This window comes from Taudactylus pleione, unplaced genomic scaffold, assembly GCF_031769625.1.
Source record: "Taudactylus pleione unplaced genomic scaffold, aTauple2 ptg000191l, whole genome shotgun sequence".
Taxonomy (NCBI): domain Eukaryota; kingdom Metazoa; phylum Chordata; class Amphibia; order Anura; family Myobatrachidae; genus Taudactylus; species Taudactylus pleione.
In genome coordinates this window covers 208,608-230,692 of record NW_028284593.1, presented here as the reverse complement: position 1 = coordinate 230,692, position 22,085 = coordinate 208,608, and the positions used below count along the sequence as shown (strand labels likewise).

The 22,085-nt window shown below is 43.7% G+C and overlaps 1 protein-coding gene across 1 annotated transcript in view; it reads left to right on the top strand.

The window, feature by feature from the left end:
• The window catches only part of UFD1 (ubiquitin recognition factor in ER associated degradation 1), a 45,955-nt gene that overhangs the window by 15,065 nt on the left and 8,805 nt on the right, over positions 1 to 22,085 (top strand). The window contains exons 4-9 of the mRNA XM_088476659.1: positions 2,417 to 2,538; positions 7,753 to 7,883; positions 8,241 to 8,313; positions 9,384 to 9,452; positions 18,804 to 18,869; positions 19,944 to 19,991. Coding sequence (XP_088332785.1) covers positions 2,417 to 2,538; positions 7,753 to 7,883; positions 8,241 to 8,313; positions 9,384 to 9,452; positions 18,804 to 18,869; positions 19,944 to 19,991 — 509 coding nt within the window. The remainder of the gene's footprint in view (positions 1 to 2,416; positions 2,539 to 7,752; positions 7,884 to 8,240; positions 8,314 to 9,383; positions 9,453 to 18,803; positions 18,870 to 19,943; positions 19,992 to 22,085) is intronic.

Below are 22,085 nucleotides of genomic sequence, written 5' to 3'. Positions count from 1 at the left end.
GGGATGTGCTGAACCTTGCGATTTTCCCAAATGCGGGAAAGTTGACTGCATAATTGTGGCAGGGGGGACTATGCTTGCGCTTTCCCCTGAATCTGATGCACCCCTATCTGGGGGCCATCTATTTAATGGAATTTAGAATGACCCCTTGCATCTCCGTTAGATCTTAACCTGCTCCTGATGTTCCTCCAGTCTTCTCTAATTCAAGCCTTTGGAGGATGTGGACCTGCATCTCCTCTCTTGGAAGAAGGTCCTCCTATTGGCCTGGGCTTCAGCCGGGCGGGTCTCGGGGTTGGGAGCCCTCTTTTTCGGCCTCCTTATTTAAATTTTTATGAGGACCATGCAGACTCCGTACCAGGCCAACTTCCTGCCTAGGTGTGTTCGGTCTTCCACTTCAACTGGACGATTGTGGTGCCAGTGATGTCAGATGTCTCTCGTTCTTCCCTATACTTGCATGTGTGCGGGCTGTTTGGTTTATGTGGCCGTACTGCAGCATTGCGGAAGTCAGATTTTATGTTTGTCTTTGATGGAGCTGCTGTACGTGGTTGCCCTGCTTCTAAGCAGACGTTAGCCAGATGGATTCATTTGGCCATCTGACTGGCGTATGTTGCTAGTGCTTGGCCTACGCTGGTTTTCTATTCTGCACTCCCACTAGTGGGTGGGTGCTTCTTGTGTTGCCCGTCATGGCACCTCAGCAATTTAGTTTTGCCGTGCGGACCTGGGTCTCAGTCCGCAAATGTTGGTTCGTTTTCTATCGTTTTCTACCTTTGCAGCCATCGGAACCTCGTTGGTCGCAGGGTTTGGCAGGTTCTTCAGGGCTCTCCCACCCTGTGGGAATCTTTGGGATGTCCCCAATGTCTTGCTCTCCAATGTTGAAAAGGTTGATAGGTTCCCTGCTGGACCCCATGGAGTTTACCTATAGAGCGAATAGATCAGTTTAAGATGCTGTAAATATGAGGTTACATTACATTTTACAGCACCTTGACCTACCAGGCACCTATGCTAGGGTGCTGTTTGTGGATTTTAGTTCCGCTTTCAACACCATTATTCCTGAGATTCTGCCCTCTAAAATGGCTAATTTGGGGGTTTCTACATACATGTGTCGCTGGATTGTTGATTTTCTAGTGGGCAGGAACCAGTATGTTGAAGCGAGAAAGTTTATCTCAAGTACACGGAAGACTAGAATTAGAGCTCCCCAGGGCTGTGTCCTTCCCCCCTGTTTTCCTTGTATACAAACGACTATTTCTGGGGATTCGTCGGTTAAACTTTTAAAGTTTGCTGTTGATACCACGGTCATAGGCCTGATTAAGGGGGGGAATGAGTCCGCCTATAGGAGGTAGGTTGATCGGCTTGCAAAATGGTGTGGCAGGATTTACCTGGAGTTAAATCCCTAAGAAGGTAGAGATGATCATCGACTTTAGGAAACAGCCTCCTATTGCTTCTCCTTTGATCCTAGCCAATGTTGCTGTATCGGTGGTGGATTCAAATTCTTAGGTACTACAATCTTCCAAGATTTGAAGTGGGAGAAGAACACCAGTGTCATTGTTAAGAGGGCTCATCAAAGGTTGTATTTCCTTAGACAACTAAGGAAATTTGATGTCCCTAGGGAACTGATGCTGCTCTTTTACTCTGCTATAATTGAGTCTGTTTTGTGTTCCTCGATTATTGTATGGTATGGTGCGGTCAGTGCACGTGATAGGGCCAGGTTACAGAGGGTAGCCAGATCTGCGGAAAAGATTATTGACGTGGCCCTACCTTCGATCCTTGACCTCTATATGGCGAGGGTTGGGAAATGGTCCATAAATATTGTGGCAGATGTGACCCATCCCAGTCATGATCTGTTCCAATTACTTCCGTTTGGTAGACGATATACTGTAGATTTTGCCCGGTTAGGACCTCAAGACATGCAAATAGTTATTCCTGCAGGCTATTATGCAGGTAAATCATTGATTAATAATTGCTTGTTTAGGTGGTTTTATATGTATTTTTATTGTATTATAACCTTTTTTTTTTTTTTTTTTTTAAAGTTCGGGCATATTGAGTATGAATGGTGTTTTGTCATTGGTGTGTAAACTGAGTACTTGGTCAGTGGTTCTGGAGTCAAATTCCATGTATATGTTTTATACTTGGCGAAATAAAGTCTGATTCTAAATCGGCAAATCGCGCAAAATATCTGACAGTGTGTTGACACCTCAACACCTCTTGTCTCCGCTTCACCTGTCACACAAGCAGGGTCTAGCTAGCCTATATTGTGTTTTCACATCTGTATTTTGTCCCTGTTTTATGTGTATTCTTTTCCCTACCGTCTGGTACTGTGACTGATCAATATTGATAACAAACCCAACTTCCAGTTTTGTACGTCAGATTTTATCTTATGTATGGTAAATGAAAATTCAGTTTCTATGTATTTTATTTACAGGCAGATTGAACATCACATACCCCATGCTCTTCAAGTTAACCAATAAGAATTCAGACAGAATGACACATTGCGGTGTTCTTGAGTTTGTTGCAGATGAAGGTATTTGCTACCTCCCTCATTGGGTAAGAGTCAAATGTAAGCTCCATTTTATATACCTGTTGTATGTCACCTGTGGTGATCATGCACTGGAGCTTGTAATATTTTAGATACTCTAAACGTGTTCACTAGTAGCCCCTTTGTATACCCTCCTCTAATAATATACTTGCTTGACATACTTAGTTTAGAGCAGATTGATTGTAAATGTCCTCTAAATTAAAAGCTAAGGGCCTGATTTAGACCCGCTCGCTCGATGCGATCGCTCGCATCCAGCGTATGCAAATTTTTCAAAGTGAGGACATGGGAAGTGATCGCTCGCCAAGGCATAAGCACACCCACTTTGGCTGTGCGAGCGATCGCTCTGTCTATGCAGACACCCATTAGCGTATGTAGAGACGCCCACTTTCGCACGTCATCTCCAGGAAGTGTATTAAAACATTTGTACATCGAGCACCATCGGAAGCTAACGCAGCGCTTGTTATTGCCTTACCCTGCCGCAAGCACTGCAAGGACTTCAGTGTAAGAAACAGGCATGTGACGTGTACTATGACGCAGCCTGTTAATTATGCATGCCTTAAAACCAGCGTTGAAACACCCAGGCACGCCTGCGTTTGCACCTCCACACCCCCGTTATTAGTGTCCTGCCCCTGTTACCACCCAAAAACGGCCTCTCCTGTCACTCATTTCACTGGGCGGGCGAGCGAGCGGCCTGTGATCACACAGAGTATTTCTCGCACGCGCAGAGCGAAGGGTGCGCATGCGCATTAGCAAACCATCGGTCCGCTTGCAAGCGGCTCTGAATCAGGCCCTAAATCTTTTCAGGATGATCACATGGTTATATATAGTTTTGCTGGGTTACACAGCTTTATCATGGGTGAGATGTCATAGACAAGTGTCAGAAGGAAATACATTCGCAGACACATCCACTCCATGCTGAGCAACTCAGTGTGAGAAGGGAAACAATGAACATTGTGCAGGACAGTACTAGTCCTGTCAGATAAGTGGCTTTGATTATATTAAATTGTGACTGACTCTTTGACTTCTTATGCATTACAAATATACTGCACTAGTGGTTCGCACCACCCTATATCCATAGGCCCCCATTATTAAATTACCTCCCACCCCATTGGACAAAGAAAATTACTCCGGCGCTTAATATAAAATTAATATATAAAAACTTAAATTTAAATAAATCTCAGCTGCAGAGAGTTTGGATGGGTCTGTGAAAAAACTCACCCTAAATAGAAAAACAGGAAAAGAAATAGATATATATATAGAGAGAGAGAGAGAGAAAAAAAACTCTATATATATATATATAAAACCTCTGCGCTAATAAAAATCAACCATAAAGATGTGAATTGGCAGATAAATCACAGCAACCATTGCTTGTACAGAAATTGTTCAGGACTCGATCAATAGAACAAAATATATTTAATCATACACATAGTAAATAGAAAAATAAAACAAAAAATTTGAACATATATCACATAGTACATCTAATAACATACATCCTAAAATAGCTTAAAAATTGATAGCAATTGCTTAAAGTCACTCTCGTGCAAAGCACCTTATATATTAATAATGGTATTATCTCAATATATTGAATACCACTATCCCTTAATTGAAATGTCCTGCTGCCATCCGTGTTTAGGCATATAAGGCAATATAGATGAGGATTTGTCCTGCTATTGAAATAGGTTCTAAATTATCCTCATATGTGCATAAGGGTAGAAAGCTGCAAATGTCCCGTATGGATATTCAGTTCGTGAACTGGCCAGTTCTAAACAGCAGCTAAAGTTAATGCTCACCCCGCTGGTGTGCTCAATAGCCACAGGGCTTCCTGTATGAGCTCCGGCTGAAAACAAGCCTTGGATCCAGTGTCAGCGACAGCCTGCCTTCCACTGAGGGGATGTCTTGCAAAGTAGCAGCGGCCGCGCTGTATAGATACACTGTAGCAGTGGCGTTAGCACGTGATTGGCACATCAGCGTCCTGGGCGATCCAGTCAATTGCTCCTGGATGTCCTGGACTAAAATGATGTGGCTGGGGATCCCCCTGACGCGTTTCGCCCCTATATGCAGTGGGGGCTTTCTCAAAGAGTGTTGATCCCCTCCACCTGCCATCCTTTTAAAGTGGTTGAACTTACATCTAATTGGTCATTCAATTAAGTAAGTAATTTTCAGGTGTGTGGTATCAGCTGTGTTTCTTCCACTCCTATTTTGTTATCAATTGTTTCAATGCTTAGATCTAACTATATATACACAAACAAGCTTGTAGCAGCTTACATCAAAATAGTCACATTCATATGAACGAGTGCTTATGCACATTATAATTTTCACCAAAAGATATACATACACATCCATAGAACAATTTGATCGAGTCCCTACAAATACACTTCAATATGTTGTTAATACCAAAACAAAACAAATAATAAATGATTAAATACATAAAATATATAAAACATGAATACACATTTTCAATATATAAGGCAATAAATAATTTTGTTACTGTTATTATTATTGTGTGATCCTGGGATTGAACTCCTGACCATCTGCTCCTGACCATCTGCTCCTTAAGCAAGTGACCTAACCACTACTCTATAGCAATGACCGCTGAAAACTATTGATATAATGGTATCCCACCCCCATTGGCAATAGACCCCCAGTGCTGTTGCTGTCTACTGTCTAAGTTTGGGATGCCGGGGATTCAGCTGGGCTGCCGGTGGGACCTGATGATTTATGACTACGTCCTCTATTACGGGAGGGCATGGCCTAGCCCCTGTAACCAGCGCCGTTATTTACACATGTGTAAATGTGAGCTGGGGGTAATGCGTGGCGGGTAGTGTCCGACAACAGGTGCGTGGCGGGTAGTGTCCGGCGGGAGGTGTGCAGTGATCGGCAGGCGGCTTCTAGCTGCAGCACCACAGATTCCTTCTTTCCTTTGACAGTGGTGCTGTCACAGGGGAGGAGCTTACCACAGTTGCTGCAGGCGCTCCCTTCTAAGTTCTATCAGAAGCTTTGCAGCTGTGACTATCCCAGGTTGCAGTGGGGGGCCGTTTGGTTGAGCAGCGTCAGTGGCCTGAACACTAATATAGTTGCCAGCAACAGCTGCACCACTACTAGCACAAATTGGGCAATAGTGCTCCCAATTTACATCTTGGTGGGCATTAAAAATATGACAGTCATCCTGGTGAGAATTACTATGGCTAATTGACATCTTAGTGGGTATTACTGTTACTGTATACTTTTGTTAATAATGTGTACCTTAAAATCCATTACTTAATCTATTGAGCAAGTTGCTGGTCATTGATTTTAATACTGAGCATTTTACTGAATACTACTGCTACTATTGGGCATTTTACTGGCCAATACTACCTATTTAATTTCTCTTGCACAATTGCTTTGACTTGTGTCTGTGGGAATTTTTATTACAAGGATTTCTGCATCATCTATTATCTGAACTTCATATGTCGCCTACAAATCCTTTTTTTAATTTTGAAAGAAAAAAAAGAGTTGTCATGTCCTCCTTTACGATCTGATGTCTTGTGTCACATTGCCTCATTGCAGTAATGCCCTTGTCTCCGGACATAGATGACGCCTACATAGTGCTGTCTGTGTTCTTCAAATGCTATGTTCAATAACAAATATCTTCAAATCTTTTTTTAATCTTGCAGTGAATTAATTTTGGAAAATGACTAGTTCCCATCCGCATTTAAAATGTGGTTGTAGTGTGATATTTTTGACTACATTTGCATAGATGGTACTAACTCCGCATAAAGCCATAAAGCTCTGTCCCTGCGTATCTCATCCGCACATTTCTTTATGCATTTTTCTGAAAAATACAGGGATAATGTGTCTGCACAAACGCCGCAAGTTACCGCATACTGATGGGATAATTGGAGTCTGACAATAAAAATAACCCTAGTATTTGTCCATTTGGTAGGGAATATAGATTGTAAGCTCCACTGGGGCATGCACTGATGTGACAAACGAGTACTGTTTTTAATATTCTTAATCCGGCTTTGGTCATAGGCAGTTATTGTCCTTTACTTCTTTCCCTCTGATGGCTAGCCACAAACTCTCAATCAGCTGGCCACACCTCTTCAGCTTTGTGCCACCTCCCATCAGTGGGCCCTACCAATGCATTCCCCCTGTGGGGCCTTCATGCCCCAGGTCCGACACTGTCTATGTCCCCCATGCATGCCAGAAGAATGCCATTAGCATGGCATTCTGGGGCACAACTCTGGCAGTGATGTCGTCAGTCACATATCACTACATCACTGCAGAGAGGATTGACGAGCAGGAGGAAATCCGTTCTGCACATTTACAGAATGGATCTCTTCTTTAAAAACCGGGTGAAGCAGTGGGACAGCACAGTCACTAAAGCCCAGCTGGCTGTGGTCGCATCCCATGAGGACATGTATCAAACCTTCTAAAGAGTGGAGAAGTTCCCATAGCAACCAATCAGCTTGTACTTGCCAGTTTATATAATGTACTTGATAAAATGCTTCCACAAAGTTGATTGATTGCTGGGGCAACTTCTCCACTGTTTAGAAGGTTTGATACATTTTCCTCTAAATAGAATGTTACATATTTTGGTACATATCTGTATAAGGAGTTATGGGAATAATCATTGCAATCAGAGGCGTATCTATAATGGGTGCAGGGTGTGCGGGGCCCCGCACACCCTGCACCCATAGTATACTTACCTCTCCAGAGTCCCACGTTGGCGGAGTCCGGCGCTGTAAAAACGACTGGAAAATGGCCGCCGCAGCCATTTCCCCATCGTGTGCGCATGCGCAGTACAGGGAAAATGGCCACCGTGGCCATTTTCCCAGTGACCTGCACATACTCTATGGACTCTGGGCGCACTCTAGTGCCCAGAGTCTATAACTCCGGCGCTGGCCGCGCACAGCTCAGTTCGCTTCCGGACGCCGTACAAACAGGAGGGGGCCCGTGTCGAAGACTGCAAACGGGCCCCCTACTCTCTAGAAACGCCCCTGATTGCAATGTGTATGAATAGATAGCTCCAATTGTCCACAATAACATTATTCTGAGTACACATAAGCCTATTCCAAGCTGTATCCAATGCTAAAAACTGCCAATACTCCTACCTATTCTGCGTGTTTTAAGATTTTATCAATCCAACGTTTTGGAACATATTTCCTGTTTTGCATCTTGCAATCTGCATTATTTGTTGAATAAAGGAACATTACTACAGTACTTTAATGCTCCCCACTCAGATGATGCAGAATTTGCTGTTAGAAGAAGGAGGTCTGGTGCAAGTGGAAAGTGTCAATCTCCAGGTGGCCACATACTCCAAATTCCAACCACAGAGCCCCGATTTCCTGGACATCACAAACCCCAAAGCTGTGTATCCTTTCATTGCATCTTCATGGGTAGCAAGTTATAGGACCAACAATACTATTAGCTGTTATATTTACCACTATCACATCTTATATCTAATTATTCTACTATGTTTAGGCCTTATTTTTGTTTGTATGCATTTTCCCAGTGCATATGTGTGAGGAAAGCCTACAAAAACAAGGCCTGTTATAAATCCAAGTAACTTACATGTATGTATTGTGGAGAATATTTATTAATTTGATACATTGTTAGTGACTAAGATAATGCTACTGATCTGTTTCCAATAACACCAGGCAATAAAGGAATATGGGAAGGGTTTATAGGTAAGCCATTCATTAGCATTTCTCCTTCACTTAATTCTAAGATTGGAGAATGCGCTGAGGAACTTTGCTTGTCTGACAACTGGAGATGTAATTGCCATTAACTACAATGAGAAGGTAATGTATAACCAGCTGTGATGTGTAGAGTGCATACAGATTTCACACATTGTTATAGTGATGGAAAACACCAATAGTAAATTGTGTAAGTGATCAGATCAAAAAAATATAGCAAAAAAAATCTTCTCTTGGAGTCATCAAACAGTAACTATGAGGTCTATTTACTAAGCAGTGTTAGGAGACTGGAGCTGATTGGCTGGCACCTTATCACTTTTCACTCTAACTGCCATCTCACAGGCTCTGTTTGAAAAATGACAGTTGGGAGCTGATTATGGCATGAGAAATCAGACTCTATTATAGTATATACTTTCCACCGGACGCAGCAGCCACAGAGATTCTGCACATCCTCCACCCACTGACCCAACAGCCCAGCTGCATGCAACTATCTCTTATCACAATCTATTAATGTAGCATACCTCCCAACATGACCCACTCCAGGAGGGACACAATGCTCTGGTCCTGGACTTCCCTGGTAAGAGGCGGGGCTGCAGCGCAGTTCAAAATTCAAATAGGGGAGTCACACCAGCTGTCATTTCACACACTGCCAAACATCACTGGCTGGGACTCACTGGCAGTTGGTGTGATTCCCCTATTTGAATTTTGGACTGTACTGCAGCCCCACCTCTGGAGCCTCCACCAATCATAAATTACCAGGGAAGTCCAGGACCAGAACATTGTGTCCCTCCTGGAGAGGGTCATGTTGGGAGGTATGATGTAGGTCTCTGAAACAGATACCTGTTTTCCAAACCTAGCTGCTTCTTTGGTAAACCAGCCGTGGCAGCATTTATTATATTCAGTGACCAGTAATAATAAAAATAATAAATAAAATACATTTAAGATATGCTTTATAGACGAGAAGTAATTAAATTAGTGGTTTTTTTAGCCTAATATTGAAACAAATGAAATTCTCTGGACTGTTGCACAGAGTTCATTTGACATGTTTCGATTGTTCTTGTGCTCTCAAAGATTTAAGGAACTCATTGTATTCTATCTCAAAAATGAAAACTTTTTAAGAGTTTTGTTTGTTTTTATAATAAAGAAATGAATACATAAAACTGTTTTGCTTACAGATTTATGAGCTAAGAGTCATGGAAACAAAGCCGGACAAAGCTGTATCCATTATAGAGTGTGATATGAATGTAAGTTCTTTGTTTAGTCAAAACTCTTTTCTAATCTCTGATATTTAGGTGCAACAAACAGGGCAGTCTTAAGATTTATTAATGGCTGAATACAAGTTGGCAAAAGGAAAAATGTTTTTTACTTCATAATTGTCAACTTATTTTACCTTCCCTAAGGTCAAAGTGGAATGACGCAATTCATCAAGCCACATGGGATGGGGTTATGGCAAAGCATCATTGCATAATGAAGGGGAATTTGTTTAATATTCTTGCAATTCAGAACAATCTCATAATAGAAAGTATCGATGATACTTGATGATTTGTTTTAATTCATCAAGATATCTCCTACTTCTAATTATCTATTGCATATGTTTCACCATATGTTCCTGGCAGTAGTGAGTCTACAGATGATAAAATGGAGACCGAAAGATTAACGTGTACCTATCACCTATTTCTACTTCAGGTTCCATAGGGGGTCCCCAGGGTTGACCTTGGGGTATAGCTGGATTTGGATCCACGGGCACCACGCAGTTAAAGCTTTGCTGCTCCCAGGATGCATTGGGTCCATCCTCCTATATACCCCGCCCCAGCCACAGGCACCTCAGTTTTTAGTTGGTGCCCGGCCGGAGTCGGGTCATCCTAGTGCAGGGGGGCTGCTGGGCAGCCCCTGAGCTTATCTTTAGTTTAATTTTTTTTTAACACTTTTTATGAGTGGCAGCTTCAGACTGTCCATTGGACGTCTAAGCTGCCGCTCCTCCATCCCCGCTGGCGCCGCACCGCCAGTATTGATCTGGGGATCGCGGCGGGACCTCAGAGCCTGCACTAGCACAGGCTCTGGGCTCTCCCTGGACTGCTGCCTTACGCGACGGAAATAAGGTAAGCCGCGGGTCACTGCTTGCGGTGACCCGCGGGTATTCCTATATATGCAGTCCTTAGCCTCCGGTCTCAGGGGATAGACCGGAGGCTATAGTAAGTTGCGGCGGGCTCCCCCTATGCAGGCATACCCCGCCGACCGCTAGACCACCAGGGACATTGTGCCGGTAAGCGGGAACCGGCGTCCGGGGGGTTAAACACTAGCCAGGGGAGAGAGCCTTCCCTGCTTAGCGGCTTTTCCCCTCAGCTCAGTGCGCCTTTAGCTCTGTGTTCTGGCACTGCTGAGCTGCTCCTCCTGCGGCCACTCCCCCACTGAGGTCTCCGGCGGCCATCTTTTCTTGTATGGGCAGCGCAGTTCTCTCTGGCGGTGTGTGGTCGATCCCCCTGTGTACCTCTCCCCTCCTAAAAGGTTAGTGTACACAGCGCTATAGCCCTCCCAGACACTGAATCTGGGCAGGTTGATTAAAGTGTAAAAGTGCAGGCTGTTTATCTTTCTGCATTGTATGTGACTTTTGCTAGTCCTGACTATATCTGCTGTTTTTCATAACTTTACTGTGAATCTATACCTATCCCTTTCCTTCTCCTCCTGCCCTGGCAGGTGTTTGTGGGAAGGGCTTTTTTTACGGATCTCACTTATATAAATCACGTATTTGTGAGGTCGGTCACATACGGTTGTGTGCTACACGTTGCCATATTTGGGGACTTGTGTGCTGCGCACTTGTAAGTGAGAAGTTTCCCAGACGGTATTGCTATATTTCTTGTTTAGCATGTCTGATGAGGAAGTTGAGCGCTCAGCGGCTCCCAATCTGCTCACTTGTACACGATGTGCTGCAGCATGGAGTTTGGAGGATATAGCGCAGAATGGTGTGTGTGTCCGGTGCCGTCAGTTACCGGGTCCCTCTAATCCCGCACCTTCGGGACAGGATCCACCGTGGGCAATGTTTTCCCAAGTGCTGGTTTCCATCGCGGACCGTCTAGCGGTTTCCGACCTCCCTTCCACATAGGGTGTTAACACAACCCACCATCTCTTATTGTTGCAGTCTCCCCCTGGGTCCCAGACAGTTCATCCATATACAGGGTTCCCTATGTATGTACAGTCTTCTCCTATGAAGCAGGAGTCTGTCATCCCTTTTCAAGGTCTCCCGCCAGTTAATCCTCCGTAGGTCGATGTGTTCTCCAATTCTGTACAGAGTTTGGCAGCTTCCTCTTCGGCTTTTCAATCCATGTTGCGTAGTGACAAGCCTCACAAGGCGTCTAAACGCACTGTTCCGTCATCCCAGTCTGCACATTTGTCAGACTCAGATGCGTCCTCAGGTGAGGGCAAGTTGCATGACAATTCTGATTCAGATTCTCCTGCTCCGGAAGCGGAGACAAAGTCTACCATTAATGTCCCGGCGTTAGTACGGGCGGTGCAGTCCATTTTGGATATTGAGGATGATGCTCCAGCCCCCAAGTCCAAATATCCCAACTTTAAACAGACTAAGGTGACGTCGGCTGTTTTTCCTTTATCTGACCAGCTGACTGATCATATGGCGGAGGCCTGGCAGTCACCTAGTAAAAGGTTTCAGCCGCAGAAACGTTTAAGCAGTAGTTATCCGTTTCCTGCTAGTCATTGCAAGAAGTGGGAAACTCCACCAGCAGTGGATTCTCACGTCATGTGCCTAATCAAAAGTGCTACCTTAACAATGCCGTCTATTTCATCGTTAAAGGACCCCACGGACAGAAAAGTGGAGTCCATGGCCATCTCTTGGGTGGCTAAAGCCATTGAGAGTTGGGCCAATGTACTGGAGGATATGCTTCCTGAGGAAGCTCCGGAAGTTCAGAGAGCTTTAATTGGTCAAATGAGGGATGCCGCTTCCTATATTGGAGAAGCGTCTTTAGATGCTAGTCTCCTCACTTCTAGGGTGTCTGCGGCAGCGGTCTCTGCTCGCAGGTCTTTGTGGCTTCGTTCTTGGAGAGCAGATGCGGATTCCAAGAAAGGCTTAGAAGCCTTACCCTTTAATGGGGAAATTTTGTTCGGTCCTGACCTTGACAAAATTGTGGATACGTTAGCTAAGTCTAAGTCGGCATTTTTACCATCAGCTGACACACTTTCTAAACCTCGGACATCAGCCTTTCGGTGCTTTCGGACTCAGGGTAAGTCCAGAGGTCAAGCTTTCCCAAGACAGTCGTCAAACAAGACTGCCCCTAAACCAAAAAAGCAAGCCTGGAGCACTAGACGTCCGACTTCCAAACCCGAGGATAAGCCTTTTTGCCTGATGGGACGGGCCTCTCTCTGGGGGATCCAAGAGTGGGGGGCCGACTTCTTCGCTTCGCCCAATGCTGGTGCAATACAACCACGGACGCTTGGGTATAAGAAGTGGTCTCTCAGGGATATGCCCTGTCCTTCTGGTACAGACCCCCTCAGCAATTTTTCTGCACAAGCCTTTCCTTAGACAAGACCAAGGCGTTGTTAATCCGGGAAGCTATAGAGTCCTTGCTGAAAGCAGGGGTAGTTATTCCCGTTCCACCATCTCAACGCGGGACGGGTTACTACTCTTCTCTATTTCTGGTTCCAAAACCCAATGGGTCTCATCAGCCCATTCTCAACCTGAAATCGTTGAACAGGTACCTCACAGTGCCTACGTTCAGGATGGAAACTTTGCGTTCCATCATTCTGGCTATGGAATCGGGGGATTATATGGTCTCCCTGGATATCCAGGACACCTACCTCCATGTTCCTATAGCCCCTTCACACCAGCAGTATCTCAGGTTTGCTATACAACATCTTCACTACCAATTTCAAGCTCTACCCTTTGGTCTGGCCATGGCTCCGAGAGTGTTCACGATAGTGATGGCTGTCATGGCGGCGCATCTGCGCAGCTGTGGTATACGGCTTCTACCGTTTATAGATGACCTCCTATTGCTGGGCAGCTCTCCAGAGGTCCTTTTACAACATCTGCACCTCACGATCGCTTGTCTATAAGCGCACGGGTGGCTAGTAAACTGGAAAAAGTCCTCTCTCATTCCATCACAGAGGATGGTTCATTTGGGGCCCTTATAGACTCCTGTCAGCAACGGATCTTCCTGACTCCGGAGAAAGTTGCCTTTCTACAACTGAGAGTCAGCAGTTGCCTAAAGAGTTCCCAGGTGTCAGTGCACTCGGCAATGAGAATTCTAGGGTCCATGGTGTCGACATTCGACATGGTGGAGTATGCCCAATTCCATTCCAGGCCCCTTCAGAGGCTGATTCTATCCAAGTGGGATGGGTTGCCTCACCGAATCTGGACAGAAATGCTGGTATTGCCTCTGCAGGTCCGCCTATTGTTGACCTGGTGGCTTCAGACAACTCATCTCACCAAGGGCCGCCCCTTTTGGATCCCGGACTGGGTCCTTCTCACTACGGATGCCAGTCTTCGGGGTTGGGGGGCGGTGTCGGGTCCCTTGTCGCTTCTGGGTCGTTGGACAGCAGAAGAAGCGGTTCTTCCTATCAATATTCTAGAGCTTCGGGCCGTGTACAGGGCCTTCCAGTTGTCTGGTCACGCTCTTCTCGGAAGAGCAGTACAAATTCAGTCCGACAACGCCACCACAGTGGCATACATCAACCATCAAGGAGGGACTCGCAGTAGAGCAGCAATGTCGGAGGTGTCACACATCCTGTCCCGGGCGGAGTGCCACCTTCAGGCCATCTTGGCAGTCTTCATTCCAGGAGTTCTGAACTGGGAGGCGGACTTCGTCAGCCGTCACGACGTGCATCCTGGGGAGTGGTCCCTTCATCCAGAGGTCTTTCAACTACTCGTGGACCTCATGGCTTCCAGTCACAATTACAAATTGCCCGTGTACGGATCCAGGACAAGAGACGCCGGCGCGAGCTTAGTGGACGCTGCCTCGGGTCCTTCGGAAATTCAAACAAGACAGCGGCACGCTGCTGCTGGTGGCTCCGGCTTGGCCCAGACGTCCCTGGTACTCCGATCTTCAGAGTCTATCCATCGACGTTCCATTTCTTCTGCCTCAACGTTGGGACCTGTTGTCTCGGGCTGGTCACCGGTTTTCCATCTCCCTTTCTGCGAGTATGGTTCTTGTGTGTCCCAGTCTTCCTTCTCTCTGTTTTTATCTCCTCCGGCCTTGGCTACTTACCAACTGAGGTGCCTGTGGCTGGGGCGGGGTATATAGGAGGATGGACCCAGTGCATCCTGGGAGCAGCAAAGCTTTAACTGCGTGGTGCCTGTGGATCCAAATCCAGCTATATCCCAAGGTCAACCCTGCGGACCCTATGGACCTCGCAGAAACAGAGATAACAAAGGTAAGTTCTTACCATATCTCTTGTTATACAGTATATTGGTGGCAGCCATTCTTGTCTGCTGAACAAGTATTCATCAAGACAGCTGCATTTCCATTAATTAGGAAGCAGGGATGACATTGTATGCAGACTACATTGTCTGTAAAGACTTAAACTGGGTACACATTAGACAATGCGCAAACGATGCTATGGTCGTCCCAATTTTCTTTGAACTCCTGGACAAACTATATAGTGCGTACACACTGTGCAATCTTCCAAACGACCGAACAATATCTTGAATCGTTCGGTCATTAGATTAACTATATAACGTGCAGTGTGCATGCACGCCTTGTCGTCCGGTGGTGTGTACCTACTGCACGATTTGCGGGAAATTGTTTACGATATCCTCAGATTGAGCAGCATGTACGGCAGATCTGAAGATGCAACGGACAACACAGCGGGAGCGCGCATAGTGTGTACACACTGGACGATTTGAACGATTTGTCGTTCCGATCCGTTGGAAAACAAAATATCGTTTTCAAAATCTTCTAATGTGTACCCAGCTATATTTAACATTCCCCATAATGTTCAGCAGATGGTGCATTGCTATAAGGAAACTAAAAGCCTTGTTAACACAGAAGTCTTTCCCATGCTCATAAGTAATTTTAAATACTTTACTTTCTATTATGAGATTGTTCTGAAATGCAAGAATATTAAACAAATTGTGCACTTTTATTTTTTTTGTACACTTTAAATACACAGCTTCATACATCATTATCATGTTTTATCCATCACCTTCAATATGTTGAATGGAACAGGATGAGGGATTTATAAAAAAATATTCAAAACTGTGTTTTGGCCCTAGATTAAATATTACATTAACTATAACCACTTTGTTTTATCTTCTTGTACTGTATGCTGCTTTGTTTTTCTGTCTTTTTTATTTTTATTGAAGCATGTGCATCAAAACAAACATTACAGTTGTTAAGTATATCACGTATACAAGTAAGAAGGAGTACTGCAGTTATAATAATACAACAGTAACTCAGTTTGACAAACGATAAGAGACTCCTAACATGCGACGTACAGTAGGAACATGAGGAAAAACAAAAGATTTAACAAATGTTCAGCATACATATTGTGATGTAATACTTCCAACCACTCAATTTTTTAATTTTCCAAAACAGAAACGGGAAGAATGTGGGCCACTACTTTACCTCAGCCCACGGTTGGAATATGAACTGCATTTTACTACAATATAACACAGATTGTGAAAACAAATGTGAAGTGTATGGGTACGAGTCGGCATCTAGTCAATAGATAATTAAAAGGTTGACTGTGTCTAGGTAGACAGGTACAAAAGGTTGACATGTACAAAAAGTTGACATACATTAAGATTCACAGGTACAAAAGGTCGACATGGCCAAAAGGTCAACTTTGGAATGGTCGACACAAAAATGGTTGACACCTTTTTTTTAGGGTTAGGTTCCAGAAGGGCCAGTAAGGGTTAAGCACTTAGCTTGACGGTTAGGCACTAGGAGGGACGGTTAAGGTTAGGCACTTACCCCGGTGGTTAGGGTTAGGCACCAGGAGGGAGGGTTAGGGTGAAAATCAGGGTTAGCAAAAAGAAAATCACGTGTTGAACATTTTTGTCTCCACCATTCCAATATCGACCTGTTGACTATGTCAACCTTTGGTACCTTTCCATTTTCAGCCATGTCAACCTTTTGACCTATTGCCTGTGTACCAGTTGGTGTCGATCTTTTGACTGTCTTATCTAAATAGTTTAGATCTTTTAATCCACATCCATAAAAGTCATTTACAGACATAAAATAAGCGAAAAGTAAAATGGACAAAACCTACTATTGCTACTATGTACCCATTAATCTTTACTGTAACTCTGCACCAACATGGGCCAAAGGGCAACATGAGAATAGGACTAAAAATTCACAAGGCCAAGGGTTGTGAAAAAATGAGGGGGGTGTTGGACAAGCCAGAAACATGCCAATAAAAATATAAATTATCAAATGCCATAGGCAGACTAGTGAGTAAAGGTGTACACTCATGTAGAGGGCGATAGGGCACAAATAAGTAACAACACCTAACAGGCCCTAAAACAGAGATGGTATATACACTTGTTTCTGTTTTAATAGTGGTATGCAATGGCAGAATTTTATAAATAATAATAAATGTTCCTGTTATATAAAGTATTTGTATAGGGAGAAATCTGCATACAAAAATGTGCAAGTTCAATATAACATGTAGTGATAATCATGGTTCAGTTCCTGCAGTGTATTATAGTTCTATTTGCCAGTCACTATAACATTCTTCTCATTTCACTGCTTTGCATTACTGGTTAGCTACGGCTCTACAAGTTGTTTTCACCAAGGCAGTGGCACAACATCTTAATAGTCTCCTTGGCTCTGGATTTGGTACAGAAACATGTGTCTCTTGTAAAAGACCCTTTACAGTTAGAAGCCATTTAGCTGAATCAGATCTATTCCGTGTACAACCTACGGTTCCAATCTTTCTCTATTTTGTGTTATTTTACTTTTTCCACTAGACCATGTGTGCCTCATTTTTTCTTTGTTTTGTAATGTTTTATAATTGACAGTTATATGCTTTATACAGATTCACAAAGAAATATGAAAATTGAGAAAACATATATACTACATTTCCTGTTGATCTATGTTTTTAAAAAAAAAAAAAAAAGTGTTTTGCTGTGTGCCTTGTTTTGCCCAAAGGACAGTGCTTTTAAAAATATCAAGCCTTGTATACCAATAGCAAGCCTTGACTTCCACATCATATTGCATACTACGTAATACTCTCCCCCAGGCCAACTGGTGCGGTGGGGAGCAGCTGTCATGGGTGAGAAGGCTACTCAGAAGTATTACATAGAGTGATTAGAATTAATAGCACACCAGGTATTGTATTTAACAAGCACTTGCTGCAAATGGAAATATGGTGGAACACTGCTTTTGTGTTTTTGTAAGTGTATTGAGCCCAAATAGAATACAGTGCAGAACTTAGAAACATATTCTCTTTTAAGTTTGAGAGAGGACAAAAAAAACAACTTAACTTTGTTACAATAGTCAGCACCTCTCGCATTCCTGCCGTTTCCACCTAAAAAATATCTCCAGGATTAGACCTTTCATCACCCATGATGCAACTAAAACCCTCATCCACTCACTGGTCATCTACAGCTTGGACTACTGTAACCTTCTCCTAGCTGGCCTCTCAGTCTCTCATCTCTCTCCACTACAATCGGTTCTCAATGCTGCTGCTCGGCTCATCTTCCTTTCCAGACGTTCAACATCTGCTTCTCCTCTCCTTCAAGCCCTACGCTGGCTCCCCTTCCCCTTCAGATGCCAATTCAAGGTTCTTACACTCGTCTACAAAGCCCTCACCAAATCCTCTCCCGCATACATTTCTGTCCTTCTCTCCCTTCACACTCCCACCCGTCCACTTCACTCAACAAATGCATGCCGCCTCTCTTGCCAACTGATTACTTCCTCCCACTCCCGCATCCAAGATTCTGCCCGTGCTGCTCCCTATCTTTGGAATGCTCTCCCTCTCCCTATCAGACTCTCCACCTCTCGACAAATATATACAAACGGGCTCTCAAGACCCACTACTTCATCAAGGCCTTCCAGCACTCATCCTAACCAACTTCATGGTCTTTCCTCCCTATCTTCCCCTTCTTTGTCACGCCTGTCTGTCTGCCCCTCCCCTTTAGAATGTAAGCTCTCACGAGCAGGGACCTCTTCCCTCATGTGCTTCTCTTTACATTTTCTTCTACTCTTTACTCCCCATAAGGGCACCTAACACGGGACTGTCAACTCCCGGCAGCTTATTGTGAGTGTTTAATCGCTAATGTACTGTAAGTTACTTGGTTTTTGTTCACCTATTAGTTCTATGTACTATGTAAAGCGCTGCGGAACACTTGTGGCGCCATATAAATAAAGGATAATAATAGTTATTTTTAGTTTTTAATTATACTGTAAGTGGTGGGAGGGAAGTAGTAGAATAGCTCATATGAGCTTTAATGTCTCTTGTCCCCAATCAGTCACTCACTCACCTATTGGAGTCATGTCACATTGTAGACATTCGTGTGACCCAACAAATAATGCTGTATGAATGGACAGGTATTATATTATCTATAGAATACATGAGCAATCAAGTAAACATTTGTCGTCAATGGGCAAATTATATTTTGCATCATGCTATATTCTGTATTTCAGGTGGATTTTGATGCTCCACTAGGTTATAAAGAGCCAGAACGACACACACAGCAGGAAGAGCCGACTGTAAGACCATTTCCTCAGCGTTTAATATTGGGGGTGTTATGTGAACAATATAAGGGCATGTACATTATGTTTTACATCCTCTCATGATACAGTACATTACTCTGCATTGAACTTTACCAGATGTTGAAGGCAGCATGTGAAACTCGGAATAATGATTTACTGATTAATATAAGGAAATGATAGTACTTGCTGTACTTTTTCCAAACAACAGACAAACAATCACTAATATGTATTCTGAATGGCATTTGGAAAAAGTAAATTAAATACTGTCAATTTGTTTCTTATAGTGATCAATAAATTACATATTAGAGATCAGCCGGGCAACACACCGGATAACTTGTGAGCATGAACTCTTGAACTATACCACAAGTGGGCATACTATAGCAAACTTTGCGTTTTACCAACTACCTCGCATTGAACTTCTCACCTTCCAGGCTGCTTATAAGTATTTATTTGCACAGCCATAGCTTAGTAACATGAATGTCCCTGCAGCAGAATGTTACTGATTTTTATGATTAAATCACTTTTCTTCTGACAATAGGATACTTGGTAAATCACATAAATAAACATTGTGAAAAACTTTGTGTTTCAAGAGGCAGTGCTGTTGTAATTGCACATTACTTATCATCAAAGTAAAGTATCAGTATATGCCTACTACATGACTTACCCCCAAACCAGGGCCGTAGCTAGGGTAGTGCGGCCGGTGCCATGGCACAGGGCACCACAGGTCAGGGGGCGCTGTTTGGGCCTGTCAAATGTCTGTTTATTATCATTCTCACTTGTAGCTTCCTCTTCATCCCCAGCATGTCCTGGTCTCTCATATCTCTTCCCTGGCCCTTCCCCATGAGGCCATTCCCCTTTTTTGGGTGCATTATGTCCCTTTGAAAAATGAGGGGGGCGCCAATGCTCTTTCTGGCACAGGGCACCAAAAAGTCTAGTTACAGCTCTGCCCAAAACTAAGCACTATATGCCTAGCCACCTCTGTGCTGACAGGAAATGAATTGTTTTTGTTCCTAAATGCTGCAGGGGCAGCTCTATGTGAGTTATGTCATCAAATACTCTATTTCCTCCTAGGACATTGAACCAGACCAAAGTGACTATGCTGCAGACTTAGGATTCAGGGTGAGTCTTTGTTTTATTATGCTGTTCTCTATACAATTGATGAGTTTGGAAATTCTACACCCCCAAAAAAGTCATTTGGTCCTGTTTGTACATAAGTGCAGTTTGAAATGTTTTAGAAATGGCTGTTTTTTTAAATCTATTATATTGTTGCCTATGATGCTAAGGGGGCAATTCAGTTCTCTGCCACATCACTGAGAATTACGGCAAAGCAACATTTTGCTGTGGGTATGCAAGGCACAATCAGTAGCATTGCAGTTGTGATGTGGTAATATTTAGAGTGGTCAGAGGGCACATGGCTCTTTTCCACGGTAATTGAATTGACCCTAAAACATATTCATTTTTCATAAACCGATACTCTCACCTACTACAGTGCATAACTGCATACTTGTGAGAGGTGGAAGGCAGTGCCTGTCCTGGCCTCTTTACATGGTGGAGCTATGCTATTTTTGTTTATCCTATTCTTTCACTTTTCGTTCTGCTGTGCCCACCATCATTACATGACTGCTCACAGTGACTGTGCAGGTAGCAATAAAGACATGTAGAGAAGACACGTCGTTTCTACATGTACAAAGATTGCATTTCATCACACATAGATACATATATACATGTATCTCTAAAAAGGGTGAAGATGGAACAAACGCCCAATAGTGTAGTATCTTTAGTACATAATTACATTAAAAGTAACTTATATAGTGTGTACATACCATACATATGCTTAAATAAGCATATCTTTAGAGAATGGCATCCTTTTCTTCCAATGGGTCAAGAAAGAAATGTAGACGCACATTTATCATCTGGAGGATATTTCAATCTTGTTTGGACCCAGGAGGATGATGCCCTAATAAATAACTAAAATCCAGAATATTGTGATATTTTATGACTGATTTTTGGTGAAAAGGGAGTGAGGTGTGCAAATAACACTAAAAGTGCCAACGTGCATAGAAAGTGCTTCACCAGATTAATAGTCTTTATAGCTTATCTGCTGTTTGTTTTACCCCTTTCAGATCGCTAATGGCGGTTTGCACCCGGGATTTGTGCATGCTTCGATCCCGGGTGCGACCCGCCTGAGACCCCAGTCTGACTGGTGGCACTAATGCCGGGTCGATGACGTCACCGCCATCGCTGCTGAGCTGGCGCTTGGAGATGATCTCATCTAGAAACAACAAGAAGTAATCCCCCAGCACTCAGAATTAAATCAGCAATAAGATTTCACAAAACTACATGATGGTAGATAGTAAATAATAAATCTTATTGCTGATTTCATTCTGAGTGCTGGGGGATTACTTTTTGTTGTTTCTAGTATAGAATAACCCCTCCCTTACATGTACCTGAGTGATATTACTGAAGTGATTGAGCAGCTACCAACGTATAGATGATCTCATCTCCAAGCATCAGCTCTCCCTATGCAGTGAATTGGACCCGGGTCGCCTCGACCCGGGTTACCCATTCACACTGCACCGCGAGCCGGGTTCAACCCTGCTCGCTACCTGAGTTGAAATGCCAGGTCGCTCGACCCGGGTTATTTAAACTGGGCACTTTCACACTGCGCAGTATCCTGGGTTGCTGCACGTTCATGTGCAATAACCCGGGTTATTTGATGGCAGTGTGAAAGGGGTAGGAATCTGCTCCACAGAAGCTCATGTGGGTATAAAGAAATATATCCACTATATCCCTTTCACATCGCAAACACGGGTCGGACCCGGGTCAGGGCCTTTCACATCGCCTTAATAACCCGGGTTACTGCAGATTTGGTGCCTTTTAACTCAACCCGGGTTTCCCATGTTAAAACAGTGTGATGAAATTTTTATTGGATTTTATTGGCTCACAATTATGATGACGTTTTCAGTAAAGAAAAAGGAGGGGCTGGGGAATGCTTGCAGTGCAGCAATCATGGCCAACAGAGCATATATCACAGGTGCAGCCAACATTTTGCTGATGTTGCGATAAGTTATCGCATTCTTGACAGTGCCAGTTATCTGTTTACATATTTCTTCCTCACCCCTGATCCACAGCAACTCCATTACTTCATCACTCCAGTTTTCCATGATTCCTCCAGTGAAAGTAAAGTACAGTATAGTACACTGTGCTGTCTGT